The sequence below is a fragment of the Pogonomyrmex barbatus genome, unplaced genomic scaffold, assembly GCF_055798465.1.
Source record: "Pogonomyrmex barbatus isolate J1 unplaced genomic scaffold, ASM5579846v1 scaffold2, whole genome shotgun sequence".
In the NCBI taxonomy this organism is placed as follows: Eukaryota; Metazoa; Arthropoda; class Insecta; order Hymenoptera; family Formicidae; genus Pogonomyrmex; species Pogonomyrmex barbatus.
Genome location: NW_028297116.1, coordinates 11,856,663 through 11,880,131, shown reverse-complemented (window position 1 = coordinate 11,880,131; position 23,469 = coordinate 11,856,663). Strand labels below are relative to the sequence as shown.

The following is a 23,469-nucleotide window of genomic DNA, read 5'->3' as shown; positions in this document are numbered from 1 at the left end:
CGACACACGTAGACATGCTCGTCTTTCATTTTACGACTTTGTTGTTTCTTATCTCGCGAGTAGATATTTATTCGCATCAGTTATTGATATGGCTTTATATGAGATAAGAAAATTGGAAAAATAAACACATTGATATAGAGAATATTTGTCATTTACAAGAATCCCAAGAATATATTGTTTCCTTATTTTATTTTTTGTCATTTCTGACTAAAGGTGAATCAAGATATTTATACTTCACATTTGGTCAAGGTATTATATTATGAATCAATGATAGCACAGAAAAAAATATAATTCTTTGAAAAAATATAATTGTATATAATTTTTAACTTATATATTTGATACTGTCAAATTTATATTGCACTGAGAGAAAATTATTTATACCGGTCTGACCGTGATCAGCGGCTGTAAAAAGACGAAGCGGACCAGGCACGGGAGCGGGAGGATTGGGGCAGTAGGGAGCGCGTTGTTGTTTTCTACTATCTGTCTTCGGGTAAACGCGTGCGGTTTAGCCAATTCGCCCCTTGACCGAGAAAAATGGCTATCGGCCTTGGGAATACGTTTACGACCGTTCCGGGCCGAGTAATTCTATTACAGAAGGATTTTTTTCGCTTTATACTATATCGGGGATAGAATTTTTTCCGCGTCCTGACCGGACCATTCGTTCCCTTAATAAGGTCCAAACGTCTCGGGAGACTATCGATATTCTACGCTCGTACCGATTTCTTGTCACTTACTGCTTCAACCGTACAACGCATAGAATTTTTTTCTTTTTCTATTTCTCTTTACATTGATTGATACCGCATTAACAGTGCAGTTACATTAACACGTGCTGCGTGGATCACCAGTGACTCACGTTAGATTTTCGGGCTGTTTGATATTATAAATATAAAAAGAATATTATATCAATCATTTCCTATCATTTATTGGTACATAATTATGATATATGTTATAATATTGACACCTTAAGCTTTTTTATAATAATATTTTTTGTAATTTTTCCGCTATTTTGATATATAATTTATTTTAAAAAATATAATAAATATACTATATAGGTCTCTAGCAAATCGCATAAAATTGATGCGATACAGAACGTGTTATTATAATCATATTATTTACAAGTATAAAATATAAGATAATCTCATTGTAAGAATTAGGGTTATTTAGCTTTTTATTTTATGATGTAAGATTGAAGACAGCGTTTTAAATTAGTCTCTCAAGTATTGCCGGTGTTTTATCCAATCTTTTACTTTTACTTTTTATGCTGTATTGATTCTAACTTTCTAAAATTAGCATGTCTTTTTCAGGAAGATTCGAAATTGTGACGGCACTATTCTATATCTTTTTATGCTCCGCGAATCAAGCCGAATAACGTTTTGCAATGCGAAGTATCAATCTCTTTCGCGGACGAGCTACCCCCCAGTTGAAGCGTGGAAGGCACTCGATATCAGAACATTTGCATGTTCTTTATGAAAATTCTATAGTTTATGGGGACATTTGTATGTATTATCATATTAGCATATTCCAAAAGACAGCAATCTCAATATTGGATACCAACGTTGGCTATATCGCTTGTTTACTACCCCTTCGCTCTGGAATCGCCCCACAATGGCGAGCACGCACACGTGTCTCCCCTTCCCGCATAAACATAACTATGCGAACGTCTTCTTCTTTCTCTCAAATTTCGAATACTTACCGCATATGCGATATCAGAAATGACAGTCGGCGTTTTCTATGTGTTTCAGATATAAAGTATATATATATATATATATATATATATATATATATATATAGAAAAATTTTCGAAGCATAGCTTCTAAAATTTATTTGATTATTATATTTCTTAACGTATACTATATATTTTTATCTGATATTTAAATATTTATTTACGTTAACTTCATCAATGTATTATTATAGTATAATAATAGAATATATTTATTCTTTTATTTCTTTTTCTCTAATAAGTGATACTTTTTAAAAATCGAAATCGAATAAAATCTAATATTTTGCAAGGCGTCAAAGATGTCATACGGCGATATTATGCTCAGAAGCACAAGATCAAAAATACGTGTAATACATTTGATATGTCGCTATTGTTCAACGTCGAGTCGTTCGCAGTTTCATTCGTACGAGGAGCTTTTCTCGTCCTACTGATATCATGTACGAAGGCTCGTATTCGTTGCTAAGCAACCGTCTGGAGGGTGCCTTCTTGCGTGCGTTACATTATATCGACGTGGTTTTAGCTGCTTTACTCATTTAGGCAATAATAGCCTGGCTATGCATATCCATCGTGCGTAAAGAATCGCGCGGTGAGAAAAAGCACGGAGCGAGGAGCTTCTGCGCTTTGCAGCTATACAGCATCCCTTTACTATCTTGAAGGTAATTCTGTCACGTTAATTCTTCACACTTTGATTATAATATTTAACGCGCCAATAATTTTTTCACCAACCTTTCGAGTAATTAGAGTAACTCTTCGTTGTTGATTATCCAAGCGAAGAAATTTCGCTTATTATTTCCGAAAATTGTTTTTATCAATTTAAAATAAAATAATCTATACTAAAAATCTTCTTATCATTAATCATTTATAAAAATTTAATTATGTCAAAGAAATTAATTGTTTAAAATTATCTGCATAAAGCTTTTAGTAAAAATAATTGTTTATTGAAAATGAAACCAACTTTAAATTGTTATGTGCGAGCAATATTGTTAATAAACAAGTGAAATAATCGATGTACTAAAAAATAATATTGTTCTAAAATTTCTTGCCATAAATAATGATTGCTTCAGTCAGAAAAGAATTGCTCAAGAGGCAACAATTTTGCTTCACTTGGGAGAAGTGCCCAGAGAAATGTAGAATTTATACAAATAATTTATTCTGCCAGATTTTTCAAATTTTCCGGAGATGTTTTATCGCATTCTTAAGAGACTTTTGTATTGTTCAGAAACTATCCCGCTTAGTTTCAGATAAGCAGAGATCGACTGCGAACGATAGGAGCGGACATCGGAATTCACCTTCGCGCGCGTGGGCTGCCGTCGCTTTTCCGTGCAATTGCCTCCTAATTATCGCCGTCAACTAATAACTCGCGTTAATTTCGGGCGATTTAGTGGCGGCGGCGCGTGCGCGCGCGCACGTTAGTTCATCCCCGGTTCCCCACATTCTCTCGCCCGCCTCCTTCCACCCTCTCGCCGCCGAAGTTTAAATTGAATTGAGTTGGCGCGGCACGATGCTAGTTCGCAAAACTATATCCGCACGTATAGATATAGCCAGAACTACGGGCGCCACCGTATCCGAAGACCATCGACTGGAGAATAGTGCTCCCTGTTTATGGGACAAGTAACGCCATGGAGATACAGTTCAACTGGCAACGAGAGCACCGAACGCGCAACGGGATCCTCTTTGGTCTCGCTTCTCCCTCCCCCCCCCCCCCTCTCTCTCTCTCTCTCTCTCTCTCTCTGGTTATTCTCTTCAATCCTCTAAACGCATCGACCTGTTCTTCGATATTTACTTGGTTACTACACAAACATGTGAAACGGGTTTCTTTCACATATTTACATGTTAATACAATCCCCGGCGACCACCACCAGACCTAGTGGTGGACGTAGCGAATGCCACCTTGGACGATTCTACGATTGGATGGTGTGAGAGTTCAAGCAAGGAAGTCGTGGCAGAGGATGGACGGAAGGGGTAACAGTATCGAGCCGTCTGCAGGGTATCGGGGAATGTTTCTTGTGCTGGGGGTTGTCGCTTATCGGGAATGTATAGTGTGTTGGTCAGGTCGTTAGCAAGTTGTCGAGATTAAATGCCTTCCAGCGTATTAGAAGCTGCACTAGCTTGATTAGCCCCCTCCGACCGGCGCGTTGCCGACGTGATCCTCCTCGGCACGGGGGTCGCATCGATCCCGGGGAAGACTATCCCACGTAGTCGAAGACCTCTGGGCTGCGGCACTCGATATCTATACGGAAGCGCATTATCTGCTTACTGTTTAAGCGCCGTTTCTAGAAGCGACGCTTCTGCAGATTCGCTTTGGCTCTTTGACTATAACGATTGCAAATGATTTGGCAGCTAAGAATGGCAAAGATAAGTTTTATAAGAAGAGAGGAAAGTGTTATTCTTATTTTGCATTTAATATATTGATAAAAGTTTGGGTACGTCATTTATAAATTATTATCGACATTTTGATATTTCTAATCAACATCCGAAAAGAAATCGAATATATATTCTTAATAAATTTACAAGCGCTTTGCGCTCACGGTTAAAATTTAACAAATATATTTTATTTTTATATTGGATTCTAATTAGATTTTCGTTCAAACAAGACTTATGTGATTAATTTTTGTTAGACAAAAAAGTCTGTCCTTTATTGAGTGATTATCACTAATTTTTGTCTTTTCCAAAATATTCTTTACAACCTCATGCAAGGATAATGTCATGTCGATATTCATATTTGCGATACATTCGGAGAAAACAACAAGTTAGTCTGCGCACTGGTAGACAGAGTCTACAAAAGCATATTAGATAGATAGTTCGAATATTGGCTGTGCCTTCATATGAGATTGCGATCCATCATGGGAGAAAGAGAGAAAGAGAAAAGAGGGAGAGAGGAGATTCACGGCGTTGGATTTCCGCGAGTTGCAATACACTTAGCTCGATATATATTTGCATACACGCACGCACGTTCCTATTCCGTGCAAGAAGGACGCGGGGCGCCGCTCTCGGGGCGATGGGGGATGCGCGCGATGGCGCACACGCTCGTTAATATTCATACGAGCCATGAAGCACGGCGCGGCACACTCTCGCGAAACGCGTATAAAGTATCGGTAAATAAATCATAATGCGTTATTGCGTATTTGAATATGTTTGATGCGAGGCATCGGGGACCGGATGGAACGCCTGTGGTCTCGCGACTCCGAGAGGTAGCGAATGAAATTTCAGGAGGGGGACGCGTTCTGGGGATGGTAATCGTTGGCGCCCGTTGAATGCCGGTAAAAGCAGATATGAGAGACTATGAGAGACTAGAAGACTGGAAATATTAGTTAGGAAGCTAGGAATGTGTCGTTGCGCGTGCTCGTGTGATTTATTTTGTGATCAAAGTATTCGAAGGCGGTTTTAATAAAAGATTCTATTGCTTTAAATTGATATACACGATTGACACACACACATATAACCCGATTATCACGCTTATTTTTTTAATTCAAGGATATTTAATTATTTTTGCGCAATTAAAACTTTTTTGTTTTAATCGCAGATAGAATGTTTTTTTTTCTGCAAAATTTATGACGATTAATTTAGACTCAATCAAATTTTTGTTTTTTTTTTTAATTCTTGCAAAAGCTTATTTCTCTTGAGACCCGTGAGCTTCAACGAGCTCTCCTATCAATAAAGATGATGGTGGTGGATTATCGATTACTTCCAATGATTCATTGCGACCCTCTAATGCAGTATCAACGGGGGATGGCATTTTCCATTGTGAATCGAAAATAACGCTATATACATCGTTCCCGCGGTCGTGGTCGGGGCGCGGTTGATATCGATGTTTTAAAATACGTATCTGCATACGTGAAAATCCACGCTCTCCCTTCGGCTGTCGTCTTTTCGTTGTAAGGATAAGGGCACCGTATTTAATGAGTCAGGGAGAATTGGTCCACGATGGGGATAGGTTCCAAACCCTCTGCGAAGGGTTTTGCCGTACTCGGGGGACACTTGTAACCTCACCTCGCTATCACTGTCTCTCTTGCTCTTTCCTCAACTTTGTTGATCATAATACTGTCTGATTTATCGGTATTTCTTGAGTGGTAACGAGCTGCCCATGCTGGGTGGAACCCAACTGAAAAGGGTCGCGCACACGTATGACTTTGTTGGGGTTCATCGAATGTATGTTACGGAATGGAAATATCGCGTTATTGTCTTTCTTCTTTCGCGTTTATGTAAAATAATCATAAATTGTACAGCATTCTTTAAAATTATTCTGCATTCATCGTATTCAAATTCCACATCAATAGACAGGTCGAATAAATTTTCGAATCGTGCTTGTTCAAGACGGATTTGCGCTTTTGATCCAATTTCCCTTCATGGAAGTCATAATGCTTCCAATCCTTTAATCTCTGCTTGCGTATGGTAAAAGTTTAAATAATTCACAAGTACTGCACTGCAGGTTGCAAATCACTTTGACCTCCTCGTCTCTCGCTGCGAAGTACGATTATCGTTCACCTTCAATGAGGAAAGGCGAGCCCTCCAGGTACGCCCAAGCTTCAGACTTCGAAGTTTTGTGGCCGCGCGATATACTGACGTTAGTTTGCGTATAATAAGGTGTCGTCTTATCTAATGGGGTCTGCAACGTGGGTCTGGAAGAGTGTATCGTCGTGTATAACGGTAATTACGCGTTATTAACAAGCCTCGGGGTGTCGAGGGGTGGTGATGGTTGCCTCTTGTCTAATTAACTGAGTTTACCGCGACACCTGCCCCCGTATCACGGCATCTTCTACACTTCAACCAGTAACTCAAGATTTACGCCGAAGAACCGCGAGCGGATGGCAAGGACTCTCATCCTTATCGCCATTCTATGTCTCTGCCACGTAGCTATCATAATCAATAAGAGTAACTAGAGCCTCGAGGAGAAACGTATTGATTATATATAATGAAATATTTATTATAATATTATGCAAAAAAGAAAATTTATTGTACTGTAACGTTTATATAATATCGCATATAATATAACTGTTTACTAAAAGGTTATTTTAGTAAAAAATATTATTTTTTATATCATATGTTTTTTTTTTTTATTATTTTTGTATCCTGTAATCTCATTTTATTACGAAGAATATGAAGGATATTTCTGCAAAATATATCTTTATCTTAATATCAAAAAATGAGTATAACGTATTCATGTATCACTCTGATGGCATACTAATTTGCACGCAATGCGCAGTATTTCCATATTCTTTCTCAGTAGTACTCCGCGCATAATAACGTCATTTAGTCGTCGGTGCTCACTTAATTACTGGAATCCACGAGGATCCGTCCTCGCGCGCAGAGCGTACGGCCCGAAGCGTTAACTTTCAAGGATCTTCTTTCATAATTTACGTCATAATCACCTGGAACACAGAAGCGCGCCGGAGACATGAGCCGCGCGCCCGCACTCGCCGTTCCTGTCAGCGGGCCATTCTTTTGCGGAACGCTGCAACAAAGTGCGTCCCGCGCGCGAAGGCACATCGCGGGTCACATTCATAAGGGTGAAGTGCATTTGGCGGTAATGTGTCGTGTATCGTACTATATACGGCACTTTCAATCCCGTTGGATATGACGGTGGTGTATGTAACTGCGAGGAATATCCCGCGATACTCCCGACAGTCGACTGACGTTGAAACGTTAAACGTTAAACATCGCGTATTCCGCCAAGAGTCTCCCTTTGCAGTTTTTTCGAGCGGCCTTACACATCGTTCACTTTGCGTTTTTGCATCACGATATAGTTAAGATGTCTTTAGATCATATACGGTATGCATGACTAAATAGATAGTAGAGGAAACATGATAACATAATAATACAGAGTGTTCTAAAGCTTTGCGTTCATCATATTTGAAAGCTATTAAAATAAAATGTGTTATATATTTTACAATTTTTTATTAAAAATGATATATTATTTTTAAAGTGTGTTTTATATATTATTTTCAATTATTTGTATCACATCGCAGACAAAGGTATTTCCAATTTGTACCATATTGCTTTTCGTAATGAAGTACTCGTCAACCTGATTAACATATTTATATTATTATGAGAAATGGAAATATACAAAAGACGACGAACGATAGTCGCGGTAAGAACGACACTCGATACGATGGCATTCTCATTGTTGTTCTCTCTGATGTTTCTGATGTTTCGTATTAGAATCCAAGTGGATCTCATTACCAGAACAACAATAAAACTAACAAAGACAATGCTGCAATATTGCTCAGCGTTGCGAAGGCTTGTTTCGAAAGTTGAAATTGAGGGGTGATCGCCGGAACCTATGTACGCACGGAATTCAAGTCTTTTGCAATTTTCGTTACTTCTTCTTGCAAATTCGTCTATTTCATGCTCTCTAATTGTGCAAACTTAACTGGTACTCAATGTTATCATATATTCAACGTTTCTACACCATTTTTTTTTTCAAATTTTTCCACTAAATCAAAATCCTGTTGATAAAATAAATTTATTCATCTACGTATATATAATATAACTATACATAAAATTTGATGGAGAAATATGCAGGGATTAAATATTTGCTTAGCGAAAAATATTGTTTTTAAGTAAATTACTCGAAATTGACTGTGCTTAACTGAAAGAAATGTTTTATTATAATTTTTGCCAGAGCGGTCGATTCTTCAATTCCAAAATAACTTTGCGCGGCTGTTTCACGAAGACACTTACGGTAGAGCGATATTTTCCGAAAGAGCAGAGCACAGCGCGTCCAGTAATTCGTGGGTATCCCATGCCATATTTAAGGCAGAGACGACTCGTTCCGCAGCCGACTCTTGCATTTTCGAAACTAACGATAATATTCCGCTCGCTCACGCCGAAAACAGTTCATCTCCGGATATAGCGTGTGTGTGTGTGTGTGTGTGTGTGTGTGTGTGTGTGTGTGTGTGTGTGTGTGTGTGTGTATGTGTGTGTGTGGGGTGTGTGGGCACTATTACATAAAACGCGCGCGTTGCAAAACGAGTACGAATGCGAGTTACTGGTACTGAATACCAGGCCCCGGACATACACACGTCCTCCAGTCGCATTCTCCTTCCCCTCGCTGCCCTTATCCTCAGCAGGAGTGTACGAAGGCATTTAGACCTTTCCCCGACTCATCAGCTTTGTGCTTTCGCCGGCGGCCGCCGCGGTGCGCGCCGCGGGATAATAACGCAGCTTTTGTGTTACCTCAAAAACACGAATTTTCACTTCAACTTTCCGTTAACTGCCCTCTCGCGCACCTAAGTACAAAGTTAATTTTTTAATTATCCCTGCGGTGTCTGGCCTCGTGCGCGCTGTGTCGTCCTCGAGGACATCGCCACCACCGGCACCACCATCATCTCCGGCGATGTCATCGTTCTCGTTGTCGTCGCTTCGGCGGCCGTGTCTCCGCGGGCATTTGGGAAGTTACCCCCGGAAGAATCTCCGACCGGGTGACTGCGGGCTCGATAGGTGCAGGGAGAGGGGTCGATCTTACGGCGGTTATCGTTCTGGTAACTCCGCGCTAACGCCGCCTCGTAAATGCCACCGTATTTACCTTTCCACGTGAGCGAGCGAATTGCGTAGGCTTCACTTAAAAGGAAAGTTTCTTGAAAGCTTACCGCACGAAAGTTTCGCGCGAATGAGTAAATTCTGGATGGCACAAAAGTAGAAATAAAAATTTGACAAATTTTGCTGGATGATGCGGGATTAGAAATTGCAATTGAAAGGAGTAAATATAATAATTTGATATTAATTGCGTATCGCTATTGCATGAACGAAATTTCAATTTTGTTAATCTTGATTAATTATAATTATTTTTGACAGGCATATTGACTTCAAAATATCATAAATAAAATATTATCATAATAACATTACAATATTATAATATTGATTAATATTGATTAATAGTAAAAAAATATTGACAGTGATATGAAATATTTCGTATCTTGCGACAGATTATTATATCCTAAGTCAATCATCAATTTTTCGAATTCATAATGTATGATGGTAATGTTTGAACATACGATTATATAGCGAAAGAAATTTAATTACTCTGAAAAGAGGACACTGTAATACATCAAGAATGCAACGTTGTAAAGCCTTGATATAGCAACTTCAGCTAGCACGCAGGCGACGCATAACGTTTTGTTAGTACACCGTTGGTTCGTGTAGGCTGTCGGCGTTACGTTGGCGATATTGTAACAAGAGACGATTTTGTAACCGAGAGACGTAGAGGAGGGACCTCGGGAAACGTTGACGCAGGTATAAGGCCGTTTCGTCAGTCTCATTGTCACGGTTGTCGCAGAATGAGAACGTACGGCCGGGTCGTATTTTAATTCCACGGACAAACCACCCCCGCGGTCGCCTGGTCCGGGCCCACCCCTTTCTTCTTCGCGTTTCCTCCGAGCCCCTGCCGGCGGTGGTTGCCGGTGTGTTTCTACTACGTCGCCACCGCGACGAGCTGCTCACGCCGGGGTCGCGTTGACATTACGGCGCATAATATTTAATAATTATTTTCATTAAAGTCATAATAAAGTTTAGGATACTTTATTAATTTATAGGCCAGGGAACACGTTTAAAGGGTTCGTGGCGTTTCCCGCCGTCTCGCGACCATTCGTATCAATTATTGTCCTTCACGCGGCGAGATTAAGGAACCGCCCCTGAACGCAGTCTCGGTGAAAACTTCTTCGGCAATCTTTATCGGTCGCTTCGCAGCGTGCTGGCTCTTAATGAAGAAAGTAAAGTTGTGTCACGAGCAGGAGCCGCTACGTAATGCAACAGTTTCGTAGATTGTAATAACATTATTTATGCATGTGATGTACTGACGTAATTAATTAATTTAATTAATAAAAGAATTTATATAATTATTTTTTAATAATAATCATTTTTAGTAATTCTTCGGAAAGAAACTTTAAGTTTGTTTAAAAATGATTTCTATATGTCTGATTTATATCTTAAATAAATTCACAATGACTGAGTTAGTCTAAGATTGATGACGTTTACGTTTCGGAATTTCGACATCAGAACGACGATGCGACTTATCGTGATCCGGACGAAAGGATCGTCTCGAAGACGAGAGTAGCGCACCCTCGATATTAGCGAAGGGTTGTTATCCGACTCTCCGGGGCTTGTTTATGGCGCGGTGACGTTAGAAGAGGGAAGGAGGCTCGCGCAAGGGTCGGACTTTCGCCGACGAACCACGTGGATTGGCTTTCATTAATCTGCTAACCCTATCTACCCCCAACTCCTCGCACCCGCGTACCTACATCCGCGCATGTATTATAAATCGTAACGCATTCGAGGCCATCGCCGAATATCTACGAAGCCGCAGATTCTCCGCGCAACGGATGGACTCCGGAGTTGAATATTTTAGGACGAAGGCGCATTAACGCTACCCTTCTTACGCTACGTATTAACCTCAACAACCGTTTCCACTATCGTTGCCGACCCGCACCACCACTAGTTGCCATTACTGCCTGCGCGGTTTACTACCATTGTAGGATAAAAAATAAATCAATTGATTTTCAGTTGTCCGTTATTTCGCCATTCCGTTTTCGCACACATTATTCATATATATGTCTCTTCAGTTTCAGGATTAACATAAATCTCGTATTGTTTCACGATTTGGAATAAAAAACTTGTATTAATTGTTTAGATATTGCTATCATCATTAAGTCATTGTACGCCATTTGTACGCTATTAGATTATCTACAATCAGGATATTGGATTCATTATCTTTATATTTGAACATAAAATTATTTAATTCTATGTTTAATATTATTTATAGTAGTTGCGCAATTGATATGACTGTGTGTAGGTAAATCTATTTGTTTTTGTTTCGCGTATTTACTTCCGTCATGATGCAAATTAGGAATATACGCGAAGCATTCTGGATGTTTTGTGCGCATCGAACGTAAGGTCTGCCAATCGTTGTTACGAATTAACGATCTTCCGCGAACGGGGAAGTCTCCTTGCGCGTAGGAATATGAGGGTGCTTGAGAAATATCATCGAATAATGAATATTCATGCCGATGAGTTGCGGGACCAAAGCGAGTGATAGAGGGAAGGAGGAGGGGGCTGTGGAGGAGGTAGCTGGGTTGTAAAGTTGCCCCGTGGAGAATCGCGCATCGGCCGCCATATTTTGTGCGATGTATTCCGACTGGCATCACCCTCCGCGGTTAGATCTAAATGTCGTACCCCCTTTGCACCCACCTCGCCCCTAACCCGCGCAAAAGCTCGTGATCGACGAAACGATCTGCTCTAACTTTCGAAGTATCAACTGGATTCGCTTTGCCTGCGGTGCGATGTAATCAGAATTAATTATAAGGAAACTTTTGCTTTAATTCTCTATAATTAATTCTAATTTATATTGGTGCGATATTGATTATTAAGTACACGTGATTTTGTTTATTGTTCTTTTAGAATTCTTAAATTGAGTTTTTTATTGAAAAAATTAATTTCACAAATAATGATATGACAAATAATTTATAACAAAATCTACACGAATAAATGAAATTTTGTTTTTGTATATGTTGAGAATCATATCCAATCGTTTCCTTTCTTCTTTTTTAATTGATTGTATCAGTGAAAAGATTGCTCCGATTAGAGCAAAAGTATCCTGTCGATAATCTTGCTTCTATCCTACAAAACGAGCGTTCCTCTTCTAAGAGAAAAAAGAATTCTGTTCCGCTTGCATTTCTCTTTGGCTTTTACGTTCACGGTTGTGATAAAACTCGAACAGAACTCAAGATTTTATAGGCTAATACCGTGAACAGCGGGTGAGTAGGTGGCTGGACTAGCTCTCACCCCCGTCGTGGATCCGTGATTTTATATAGAAGTATGTTTTATGTATGTGCGCCAAGTATATGCGGCCGGTTTCGCTCCCTTTCTCCCCCCCCCTCTCTCTCTCTCTCAATTTCGTTGTATAAAAGGGTTTTGGATTTTATTCTCGCGGCTTCGATGCGCACCGTGCGAGCGGTAGAATCATGGAGCGGGACATCTATGAATGCCCTTGTCGCTTCCGGAATTTAAATTTTATACGTATGTGTCCGTGATATCAGCATGCAAGCGCGCCTTCGGTCCGTTCCTGTTCTCTCACCGATCTTTGTCTTGCGCGTTGGAATTTGCCAAAGAACGAAAATAAGGAGCAACGTGGGAGAATCACGTCATATAGCTATATTAATGTCGCCCTCAACTGTATGAATTTCGGCAATTTCTAAATTACATTGCTTCGGAATAATTGTTGCGTTTTTAACTGTTGCGTTTAGTTATCCCTTTGTTGTGAAATTATGCATTATGGTTGAATAAGACAAATAAAGCGCTTCTTCGATAAACGGATTCTCGATTCTCATCGACGCAACTCGACAACGAGGAAAATTTCTGTGGTTTGCGAAGATGTAAGAGGAGGAAAAAGGGGGAGGGGGGGAGGGGGGGGGAGGGGAAGAGTGGCAGTAGTAGTGGTGGAGGGCTGTCCGGGGATGCCGCGGAGCCGGACACGCGGATGGCGCCGTTATCCCCAGCGAGAATTTCAGAAAATATTCCAAGGCAAAAAGTATAGAGCGAGGCGTTTTAATTATCATTAACAAGGCCGGCGTATAACTCAGAATTACGCGTTTATACGTAATAATACGTAGGTAGGTAGTGCCGTACGTGCCGGTACTGGCCGCGCATTTATACATATCCACGTATGTAGACGCGTATACATATACGCGTTTATATTCCGCACGGAAATGGCGCGCGGGCACGTACGTGTACGTACGTACGTACGTAGATACGGACAGTCGAGCAGCACGGACGGACGGACGGACGGACGGACGGACGGATGGACCGGACGGACAGAGAGACAGACGGACGGACAGCAGATCTGCAACGCGCTGACTCCGGTGCTAAATGAGATGCGTTACGGAGGGAGGGAGACGGTCAGCGGATGGTCGGCGGGCAGAGGGGATGGTTGGACCATGGAACCGGCGATGGTGGGGTTTGGAGGGTGGTCGGCCGTCGGGGCGAATTCCCACCTTACCAATCCTATTATTAACAATTAGCTCTAAACTACTCTTTGCATATAAAATCATCCCGCACACCTCGTAACGGTGGAATGGAAATATACATACTGCATGGTCGTCCGTCGGCTCAGCCGTGGAAAATATGCCGCGGCACGACGCGGCGCCGCGCGTATCGGCGCGCTCGTGGAATATCGCGAGCATACGAAGTTGGATCCGACAAATTGAGCGAATGGCGATCGACATGCGGAATTCATCGTGTGCATATATACACGTGTCTGTACGATGATATCATATGCGACGCCGTTATTCTATATAACTTATATATGTCATGGCATGTACATATATCCATGAATATACCTTATACGTCTATGATCTTTGTTGACGTTCCTTCTTACGTAAGTCGACAAAGTTCGATTTACATACGTCAAGATTATTTCGTGCTATCCGTATAAAGCGTAAAGAAAAACACGTTTCTAGCATTTCTCTTTGCTTTGCCTCGGGATAGTGGAAAGACGAAGAAGAAAAGCGAGCTTTGTTATAACGTATATTGCGTGATAGCTTGTTTTTTAAAATTTTGCTTGCGTGAGCAAACTGCATTTAACTATGCGTTTTACGTATTCGCATGTTTAATACGTTCTCATGAGTTACTATGAGACTTTATTTTCGACCCATGACGTAATTATAAATCTCCAAATATATACACAGTCGGTGCTACCAAGTAGGCGACATAAAAGGGCAATTCAAGAGGGCCATGGAACCTGGGTGCGAAGCCGCGAGGGGTTGAAGACGGGACAAAAGTAATGCAATGCCGGAATATGTCACGAATTAAGCGGGGAGAAACCGGGAGTGCTCTCCGTCGTCGTCGTCATCGTCGTCGTCGTTGTCGTCGTCGTCGTCGTCGTCTTCGTAGTCGCAGTCGTCGTCGCTTTTATTAGAATTATCTTTGTCACTTTCCCAAGTTTATATTTACTCCTCCTGCGAACCTCTTAAAGTCGTGCCACCCGCGCGGCATCCACCTTCCGCCACTTCCTTCGAAGCCGCCTCCTCCCTCAACAACCTCCCTATACTCCTCCTGTATCACCTCCGTCATCCCTTCTCTTCCTCCCGTTACCTCTCCGCTCGCATCCTCTTCTCGACACAGCGGGCAACCCCTGCGTGGTAGCGAGACTACAGTGCGAAGCAGCAGCCACTCGCTTATTATCTTTACGACTGGGAAGATGGAATTAAACTGAGTGTGCAGCCGAAATGTAATAATATTCATTACTATGCTAATGTCCGTACGGGCCCGCGAGGTTATGGGCTCCGAAAACTTACCTCGTATTTTTGTTATCTGCCGCCAACCGACCGGGGGAGGCCTAATTCCCGTAGAAGCAACGATCAACATGGCACTGTGATTCCGTTAGAGATTATGGATCCGCTGTTGTATCTTGATAACGTGATATAAAATTATTATGCCAAATTATTTCTAATATCCCTTTTGTTATTAACATAAAGAAATACAGAAATAAAATTTTAGAAAAAAATGTTTATACGTAGGATTACATATAAAAAAAGAATACTTAAGGTATAAAGGTTTTACATTTAATAACAAAAATTTATTTGAATTTTTTAATATTTGAAAAAAAAAATTGATTAATATGTATAATGATAAAAGTAATGTGATACAATATTGCGAAGTTCTTTGATAACGCAACAATTCTTTGTTACTTAATGACCATATCTTTTGTAGATTTCAAGACAGTGTACGTGTCGTGTGCAGCGAAAGTTCGGACGAAGACGCTCATCATATTTTCCATACAATAGTTTCCGTGAATCGCGATGTTTCCGTGCCCAAGGACTTTCCGAGTTTCTAACTGGGATGGCAAGCGGCACCGAAACGCGCAACAGAAATCACGGGGACTTCCCAGCGCCCCAGTCGCGCCACTCGCAGCGGCTTATCTGGGTCGTCAAAATTATAAGCTTTCGGGTAGAAACTCGCCGGTACAAACGGTGAGCAATAAATTCGCTGTCCCTATCGGGGGTGAGCTTTCTTGGCGTCGGCTGTAGCGCGGGGACCGAAACTTGTGGCCTTAAATATTAGCCCTCCCTGTCCGAACCGCGGACGAGATAAAAAACAAGTGCACACTGGTCAATAATTTTCAGTAAGATAGCGTCGTTGTTGAATTATTTCGTTTTTGAGTTGTTTTACAAACAATACCATTAATCTTGGTTGCTTTTGCTTTTTGCAATGCGTATACGTTTAAAATATTTTAGGGAAATCACATATTTCTTTTTTAAATTACTAAGCTATGCAAGTTTGTGCAATTTTAAGCGTCAACTAAAATATGTCTTTGGAGACGCTTAACGCGTGTTTCAAATTTTTTGGTCGCCCATGATGTAGGGATACAAGTGGAATCGCTGGGAGAAGTATTTAATCAAGCGATCACTTTGGCCGGGTCTAAATAAACCAACGTTGAACGATGGGGTCGCAGATTACAGCGCGAGGAGGGAGGTGATAAGACGACACGGTGGGTCGGTGGCGAGAAGGGTATGGTAAAGACAAGATGAGTCTAAGAAGGGTTAAATTACTCACCTCTTCGTTATAACTACAACGCATTTCATCTCCTCTTTCATTCCTCTGTCGTAAACTTCTAGTACCCACGACCCTCGAACGTCTTTGGTGCGATTGTGGGGTGACCGAAATCCTAAATAGGAGCCGTAAATGATATCTATTAATAAGCTGGATCACGCTTTCTCTTTTGGATCTTCTTCAGGAAAGAGAGGAAAGAGTCTTCCGAGGTACACACACACACATATACACACGCACGCACGCACGCACGCACGCACGCACGCACGCACGCACGCACGCACGCACGCACACACACACACACACACACACACACACACACACACACACACACACACACACACACACACACACACATATAAAATAAAATAACATATTATTTTATAATATCGAAAATGATTCAATACAATAATGTAAATTTGTGACTAATACAAAAAGATTTCAATTAATCCAATTTCTAAACTTGTATCATTGCATGCTATTATGAGTGACATTTTTGTATTAACTGTTACTATTAGTCAATTAATTTTTGATATTTGAAATGCAGGTAGATTAAATGCCAACTCATTACGTTTCTCTCGCAAAAGATATATTGATAAAACAAAATAACAAACTACATGAAGATACTGATATGCCTTCCGCTATAGTATCCGCTATAGTATTATGTCTGAAAGCATTTCACTTCGTTCTCAGTTTTTCCGTCACGAACCGAATTTCATGTAGCGCTCACGTACCGTGCCGTCATTCAAATTAATTGCGCTTACTTTGAGCGCGATTCGTCGGGATCTCTTCAGTGGCAGTTTCGGTTTCAAAGCGCCGTGCGGATGAGTACGAATGTCAGGGAAAGTACGCGTGTACCAAGGCTATACGTGTGCCGGCGGGTGAACGAGGGGGGTGGGATGGAGGCAGGATGGGAGGCTTGAGGCTCTCTCGTGTACACCCGACTCCACCTTATTACAATTAGCTTCCTTATATATCTAATTAGCAAGATTCTTGGCGCACGGGGTTTCAGTGCGAAGTGAAAGACGGCAGTTGCCACCAGAGCTCTTCGCTCCTGTCTAATATAACTCCGCCATGCTCCAGTCTGCGAGACGTAATATCTCGCGTAGGTGTAGGTGCGATCGTGTACGCACGTACGGTTTGCTCCAAGTTTCGGGACTAGCCTGACGTGTTGCACACGTTGCTTATGAGCGATTGTATTGAGAACGAGGGTCCTATCGGAACGACTTTTAAATTTCAAAAAAAACGAGAGACGTAAGATTCTTTCGTATTTTGTTTCAGTTATACTTTATCTCGCGAGCCGCTTATTTACCGTGAAAAATTTATAGAGCGAATAAAAACGAGAATAAAATCTGGGAGAACTATGAGTTATGAATTTTACACTAAAGTTGTGCAATTCGAGGACAGCAAGAATTTCATTTTAGCCGACTTCACCTTGAGAACCACCTACCGGTCGCAAAATAATTCACAAGTGAGGGTAAACTGACGGAAGATAATTTTTAAACCCTTTCTTGGCCGGCAACCTAGCTCGGGGCGAACATGAATGGACGGCCGGCCAGCGGTTGGCTTCAGCTTACTTAATTATCGCACAAAGAAAGAATGGCCCGTGGAAATGTAAAATAAAGGCTGCGCCGTGTTTCCCCGGCGCTTTCTCAGCCCCTTCCAGACTCCTGTACCTTTGCTGTTCGTCCATTCCTTTGCCACTACGGCTCCGTCAGTCTCAAAGGACAAACGCGATCTCCCGGAGGAACACAAGAAGGAGAGGCAGAAGGGGAAAAGAAGAACGAGGAAGAGAATGGGGTAAGAACTGACTGGTATAGGAAGGGGTTGACTTTCCACAATTAATAGTGACTAACGTCCATTAAAAACTAATTCCTTTATTTATGGTTCACTTCTCGATTCTCCTGCGACCTTCCTTCTTTCGCCTCTCGATTCTTCTCCTCGCTCCTTCTTGTCCTCGTCCGCAATCTCGGCGAGGGATACTACGTCCCTTTATTTGCTCTTTCCCCAAACAACAACTTGTTACAGGACGAAAGTTGCCGCTTTTTTTCTCGGTATAGCCGGTCTCGAATGACGGATTAAAATTGGGAAAGTTCTTGCTACCGGGCCATATTTTTCTGCGGGTTCCTCGTTAAAAGTAATTGCGTCCTGGTAGCCTTGTCTACGTTCTTCTGTCGATTCGAGAGGTACGTTTGTACTAAATCTTCTAATGCGGTCTTACTATAATATATGTTGATAAGCGCAAGTCAACACAGCAATGTATTCCCCGTATAATATAATATTCCCCATATAATATTAATTACATTTAATTACTTATTAATACACATACATTAACTACATAATTATATTTTGTTAATGCCAAAAGTTAAGAGATGATATTTTTTACAATACAAGCAATGAAATATGCATTATTATAGAATAATTTTAATAAACATCTAAGAGATCAGAGATACAATAAAATATAATTTGATAAGTATCGTTTTTCATATCCCGATTATATATGATAACTCGATTGTTCCATTATTTTTCTCTGAACTCTTAGTCTTTCGACGGTTTCCTTTTAGCGCTGTACAAAAGCTCGTGCGCGTCGACAATACGAAGAACGGAGAAAGATTGATGGCGTAGAGAGGCGGTCAAGTCCGAAGCGCTTTCACGGCGCGAAGCGAGAGCGCGTCGCCGGCGGGTCTGCACATTTTTAATTGTAACTAAAATAATTATACTTTGAGGAGAACCGGCCGCTTTGACACCGCCGCGCGTGGCCAGCAAAGGCAGCGGCGAAATAAAAAGTCCGTCCCTGTTCGTCTCGTACTGCTCGCACGTCTCGACGCGGTCGTTGCGAGGAATATGTAATTTCGCCTCTGCGAAACTGACAGCCCGGAAGGGGCCACACACCGGCGTTGCACCCCTAAATAATAATAAGTACGTCTAGTTACGTCCATTCGCATCCATCTCCCTCCACCCTCCCTCGCGCCAGCCCGTCCCCCTCCTCCTCCGTCCTGTCTCCTCTTTCGCAGTTTTGGATCGCTGTACGTTAATTTCTACACGTCAAACGAAGTTGCACCGGTCGCGTGTTTACATGTCGAAAACGAGCGTAATGGGCTGCCGCTGCAACTTAGTCGCGTGATTTCGCGCGGTGCGGTGCGGTGCGGTGGCCGGTGACCTTAAGCACCGTTCACAAATGCAGCACAGGGTGCACCGCGGTGCCCCCGTGGGGGAGGGCAGGATGTGTGGGGGTAAAAGGGCGAGGCAGCCGGCGGCGCACCCTTTGAAAAAAATTGTTCCGGGCTCGTCACGAAACCTGGCTGGAGAGTTTCGGAAAGTATGTTAAACGGATTTCGCGTTCGACGAAAATTAATTATACGACCAGGCGGTAACCGGCTCGCTCGCTCGCTCGCTCGCATCGCTCTCTTTCCCGTTGTCCCTGTCTTTTTCCACCGTGTTGTCGGACCTTCCTTTCGACGATGAGGCGGCCCACCCCGACGCTTTATCATTCATAAAGTCTCGGATTTCAGAATTCGCGTAACCCAATACGCCCGCGGCTCTTTTCCCGTTTTGCGCGAAATTTCACCGAATTTCTTGCGCCACCCGACGCCGCCCACTTAAAAAGCTCCGCGTGCACACCGCGAGCTGCCTGCTTGTTTTTTTCTCTCTCTTTCTGTCTCTTTCTCTCGTCGAATATATTTTTCCGAGTGGACGCGGCGACGAGGAGGAAGGAAAAATGTAGGAAACACGCGCAGAGGGACGAACTGAATCTCCGGGAAAACTCTTAACGCTGCCTGCCGACGCTCCGACTGAGAGAATCAAGTTTGAGATGCAGCCTGCGGATATTCGAATGTGCATATAAAGGGGAATAAAGCAACGAGTGCGATGGTTCCATATGTATAATGCGAACGTACCGGGTGATCGGATGGGATTTTTGGTCATTTCTTTGAGATAAGATTGATAAGATTGCATCTCCTGAAGATCTAACATGTAACATCTTTTTTATTAATTTCTTTCTCTACTTGATTTTATTAGCAATATTCGCTTCTATTTTTTTTTTTAGTTATCAATTAGTAACATTAGTTACTTGTATTAATATTTTATATTAGTATTTTTTTGTATTGGATAAATAATTCAACGTATCGTAAATCCATTTTCCATCTTTGTTCTCTGTTGCAGCATTTTCAGTCACCCGGTAGATAGCACACCGGAGCTTAATTAAGATATGTATTTATTTTAATTCCTCTCGGGCCGCATAGAGATGGCCGACTGGCCGGGCATAGGATAACACGATTTGCTTAGAGCCGTCGGTGCGCATACATCTCGCACGTGCAGAGAGATTTTCAATTCAGGTATAAGGAAAGAGCAGACACGCCAGCACCACACCGGTGTAATAAATAAGTAGGAAGAAAGAAACAGAGAGAGGAGGGGTGCCAAAAGTGAATTTTGCGTTCTGTTTTTTTTTTTTAATCTGCTCTTTTTCGGGATCGCATGCGGCAAGTGCTCTTTTGGAAGATGTACCTCGCGTGATTCGGCCGGCGGTGAAGGGTCCACTTCGCAGAATAAAATTAGGAAACCGTATCCTTTGAGAAGATGTGTTCATTCTTCTTCTTTCTGTTTTTCTTTCCGTCTCGTTAACTCTTTTACCCTATGAGAACGAGTGGGGAATGAGGTCTTTACTCTCGTAGCTTTATTTCGAAATGCATTATGCAAATTTGTAATAGTATTTTCGATACTCGCAATGTTCTAATATATTATTTAAGAATATCTATTTGCAAATAAGATACTAGAAGAAAACTTTCATTGAAACAATTTCTTTTTATTTACATAATAGCATTCGATACTTTTTTTTAAGAAAATAATTACGTGTCTTATCCGTTTCAGATTACGATATCTGCGATTTAGAGGGCCACAAAGTGGTAAGTCATAATTACTTTTATACTCTTTCAACTTTTTTCCGCGCATTCAAGCGAGGAAAAAGTCGGTTAACCGTGTACGAGCAAACTTTGAAGGACGAACATCACAAGATAAAAGTAAAAACCCTCTGGTTCCGGAAAGGACTATGCCCCTAAGAGAGTCCCCGTAATTCTCAATTCGAAATGCTGTTCTCCGACTCGTAAAAGTTAGCATAAAATCGTCGTACGGTCGGCGTGTCAAACAAAAGACCAAGTGACGTTGCCACGACGCATAAATGCGACTTATATGTATATGTATATGTATATGTTCGATGCACATATAATACTGTAACATATGATCAAGGGTTGTTGAAAGGATGAATGAGAAATGGGTTTGGGTTGAAACAAATTCGTTCCTCGAACCATCGCAAATCGTTTGTTCTTTTCTTTCCTAAAATTAGCATAATTTACAATGCGCTATGTGAGCAAAGTGATTTCGCTTCTGCCAGTAAAGTCGCAATGTTCTTCTGCGATTCAAAGTAGAACCACATTTTATGATGACGATCTGTTTAAATTGGCAACATTTACTTTTTTTCGATCTTCTTTACATCAAAGATTTGGTAATTTTAAGGATTTTAAGGATTTTAGATAATTACAACTTTTCAATATAATCGAGATATAAAATTGAAAAAGTGGAATTTTATAAATAATTCTAATCAGAAAAAATCTTTTCAGAAGAAAATATCTTCGTTACTCTAAGACTTTTATCTTTTTCATTTCCATTGTTCTAACACAGAAGAGAAAGTTTAACAGAAATCTTATTCTATAGTTATTCTTGTACGTATTTTATTATTAATTCTAATATATTTAAGCCGATTCTGATAAAATACAAGCTTAACTATTTCTTCAACCCTCGATTCCCTTTTTCGCTCAAGACGCGTCATCAGCGACGGATTTTAAAATCGTCTCGATTTTTCATTGCCGCTACGTTTCCTTCGTGCGATTTCTGCGGCTTCGCAGGCTTCCGCCTTCGAGACGCTAATGGGTGCGTACGAATATTTCATTCCCTGTAAGATGCCATTACGAAAGTATATAGGATACGCCATGGCTGTGTGCACGGTAGAGTCGCAGGTTGGAGGGGCGAGGAGATATTTAATGACGCGTGGCGATATTAAAATGGCATAAAAATGAGGTGTAATTTGTATCTGGCCTCAAAAGTTGCCCTCATCCTTCGCTCGCAGCCAGATTACACTCTGCTCTCTTTCTTCTCTCCTTCTCTCTCTTTCTCTCTCTTTTTCGTCGTGTACTATTATTGTTATTAATATAAAAGGTCGCAGGCTCACTTAATACCTTGAGAAATCGCCGCATTTCCGTATCAACTGTTCCACCCCCGGTCGCGTCGACTGAAGTAGGAATTTTACTCAAAGAGAAACAAGTTGGATGACGCAATTCTCTGAGAAAAATTCTTACGAACATTGCTATTAAATATGAACACAATGAGTTAAAACGCGACGAAAATTACGAGATGATTTTACGAACTGATAGATAAAGAATATCTGTAGTACGTAAATCGTACGCGACCTTGCGCGAATATCGAAGTTAACGTATATAGTTTAATGTCTTCTTCGATATAGAAGCATTACCGTCATTCCCCTGGCCTATCTGGATTCTCCTTCCGCGCGATCCGTCGAAATCCTTCCGCCCGAAAGGAGCTACGGATAAAAATGTCATTTGAATATTTGGCGTACGTCCGCGACATCATTTATAACGTGTGACAATAAAGTCTCGAGCTGGTAGTAATCTTTATGGCGCGATACACGACGCGCACGTACCCCTGTTCTCCCTCCGACCGACTTTCATTCGCTTTTTCGAGGCGCAGTTACTGCTTTTACGATATGCTAAGCGCCGGCAGCGTCGCCCTTTTCAAAAGATATTTGAGCTCTCATCGTCACGGGCGGAATATTTTCTGGCTGCTTAAACATCGGATTAACGATCTGTAATAACAAACAAACTATTTATGCAGCTATCCCTTCTCGGTGTAGAGTTCCAACTGCCGTTTCGTTCGGATTAGATCAACGTTAACATTCTGTCGTCGACTTCGTGATCAGTTATTTAGGTTATAACGCTATCACGTATTTGTGCAGTTGTGATTGTACTCGGTTGCTACAATATGTCCCCTAAAAAATTGAGAGGTTGCGTTTATATCTGCGAAATACTAAATTTTAATTTGGTATAATATTTTATATATATATATATATATATATATATATATATATATGATTTAATTGAAATCTTTTTCTTACGCTGTTACAAAATATATGAACTGTTGCTATG

The 23,469-nt window shown here is 41.3% G+C and overlaps 1 protein-coding gene across 3 annotated transcripts in view; it reads left to right on the top strand.

Moving 5' to 3' along the window:
* The window catches only part of LOC105422581 (uncharacterized), a 532,825-nt gene that overhangs the window by 40,001 nt on the left and 469,355 nt on the right, over positions 1–23,469 (top strand). For all 3 annotated transcript variants that reach the window (XR_016139114.1, XR_016139110.1, XM_089076401.1), the window contains one exon: positions 21,125–21,159. Coding sequence is in view for 1 of the 3 variants with exons in the window: in XM_089076401.1 (XP_088932527.1) it covers positions 21,125–21,159 (35 nt within the window). In the remaining 2 variants the exon portion in view is untranslated. The remainder of the gene's footprint in view (positions 1–21,124; positions 21,160–23,469) is intronic.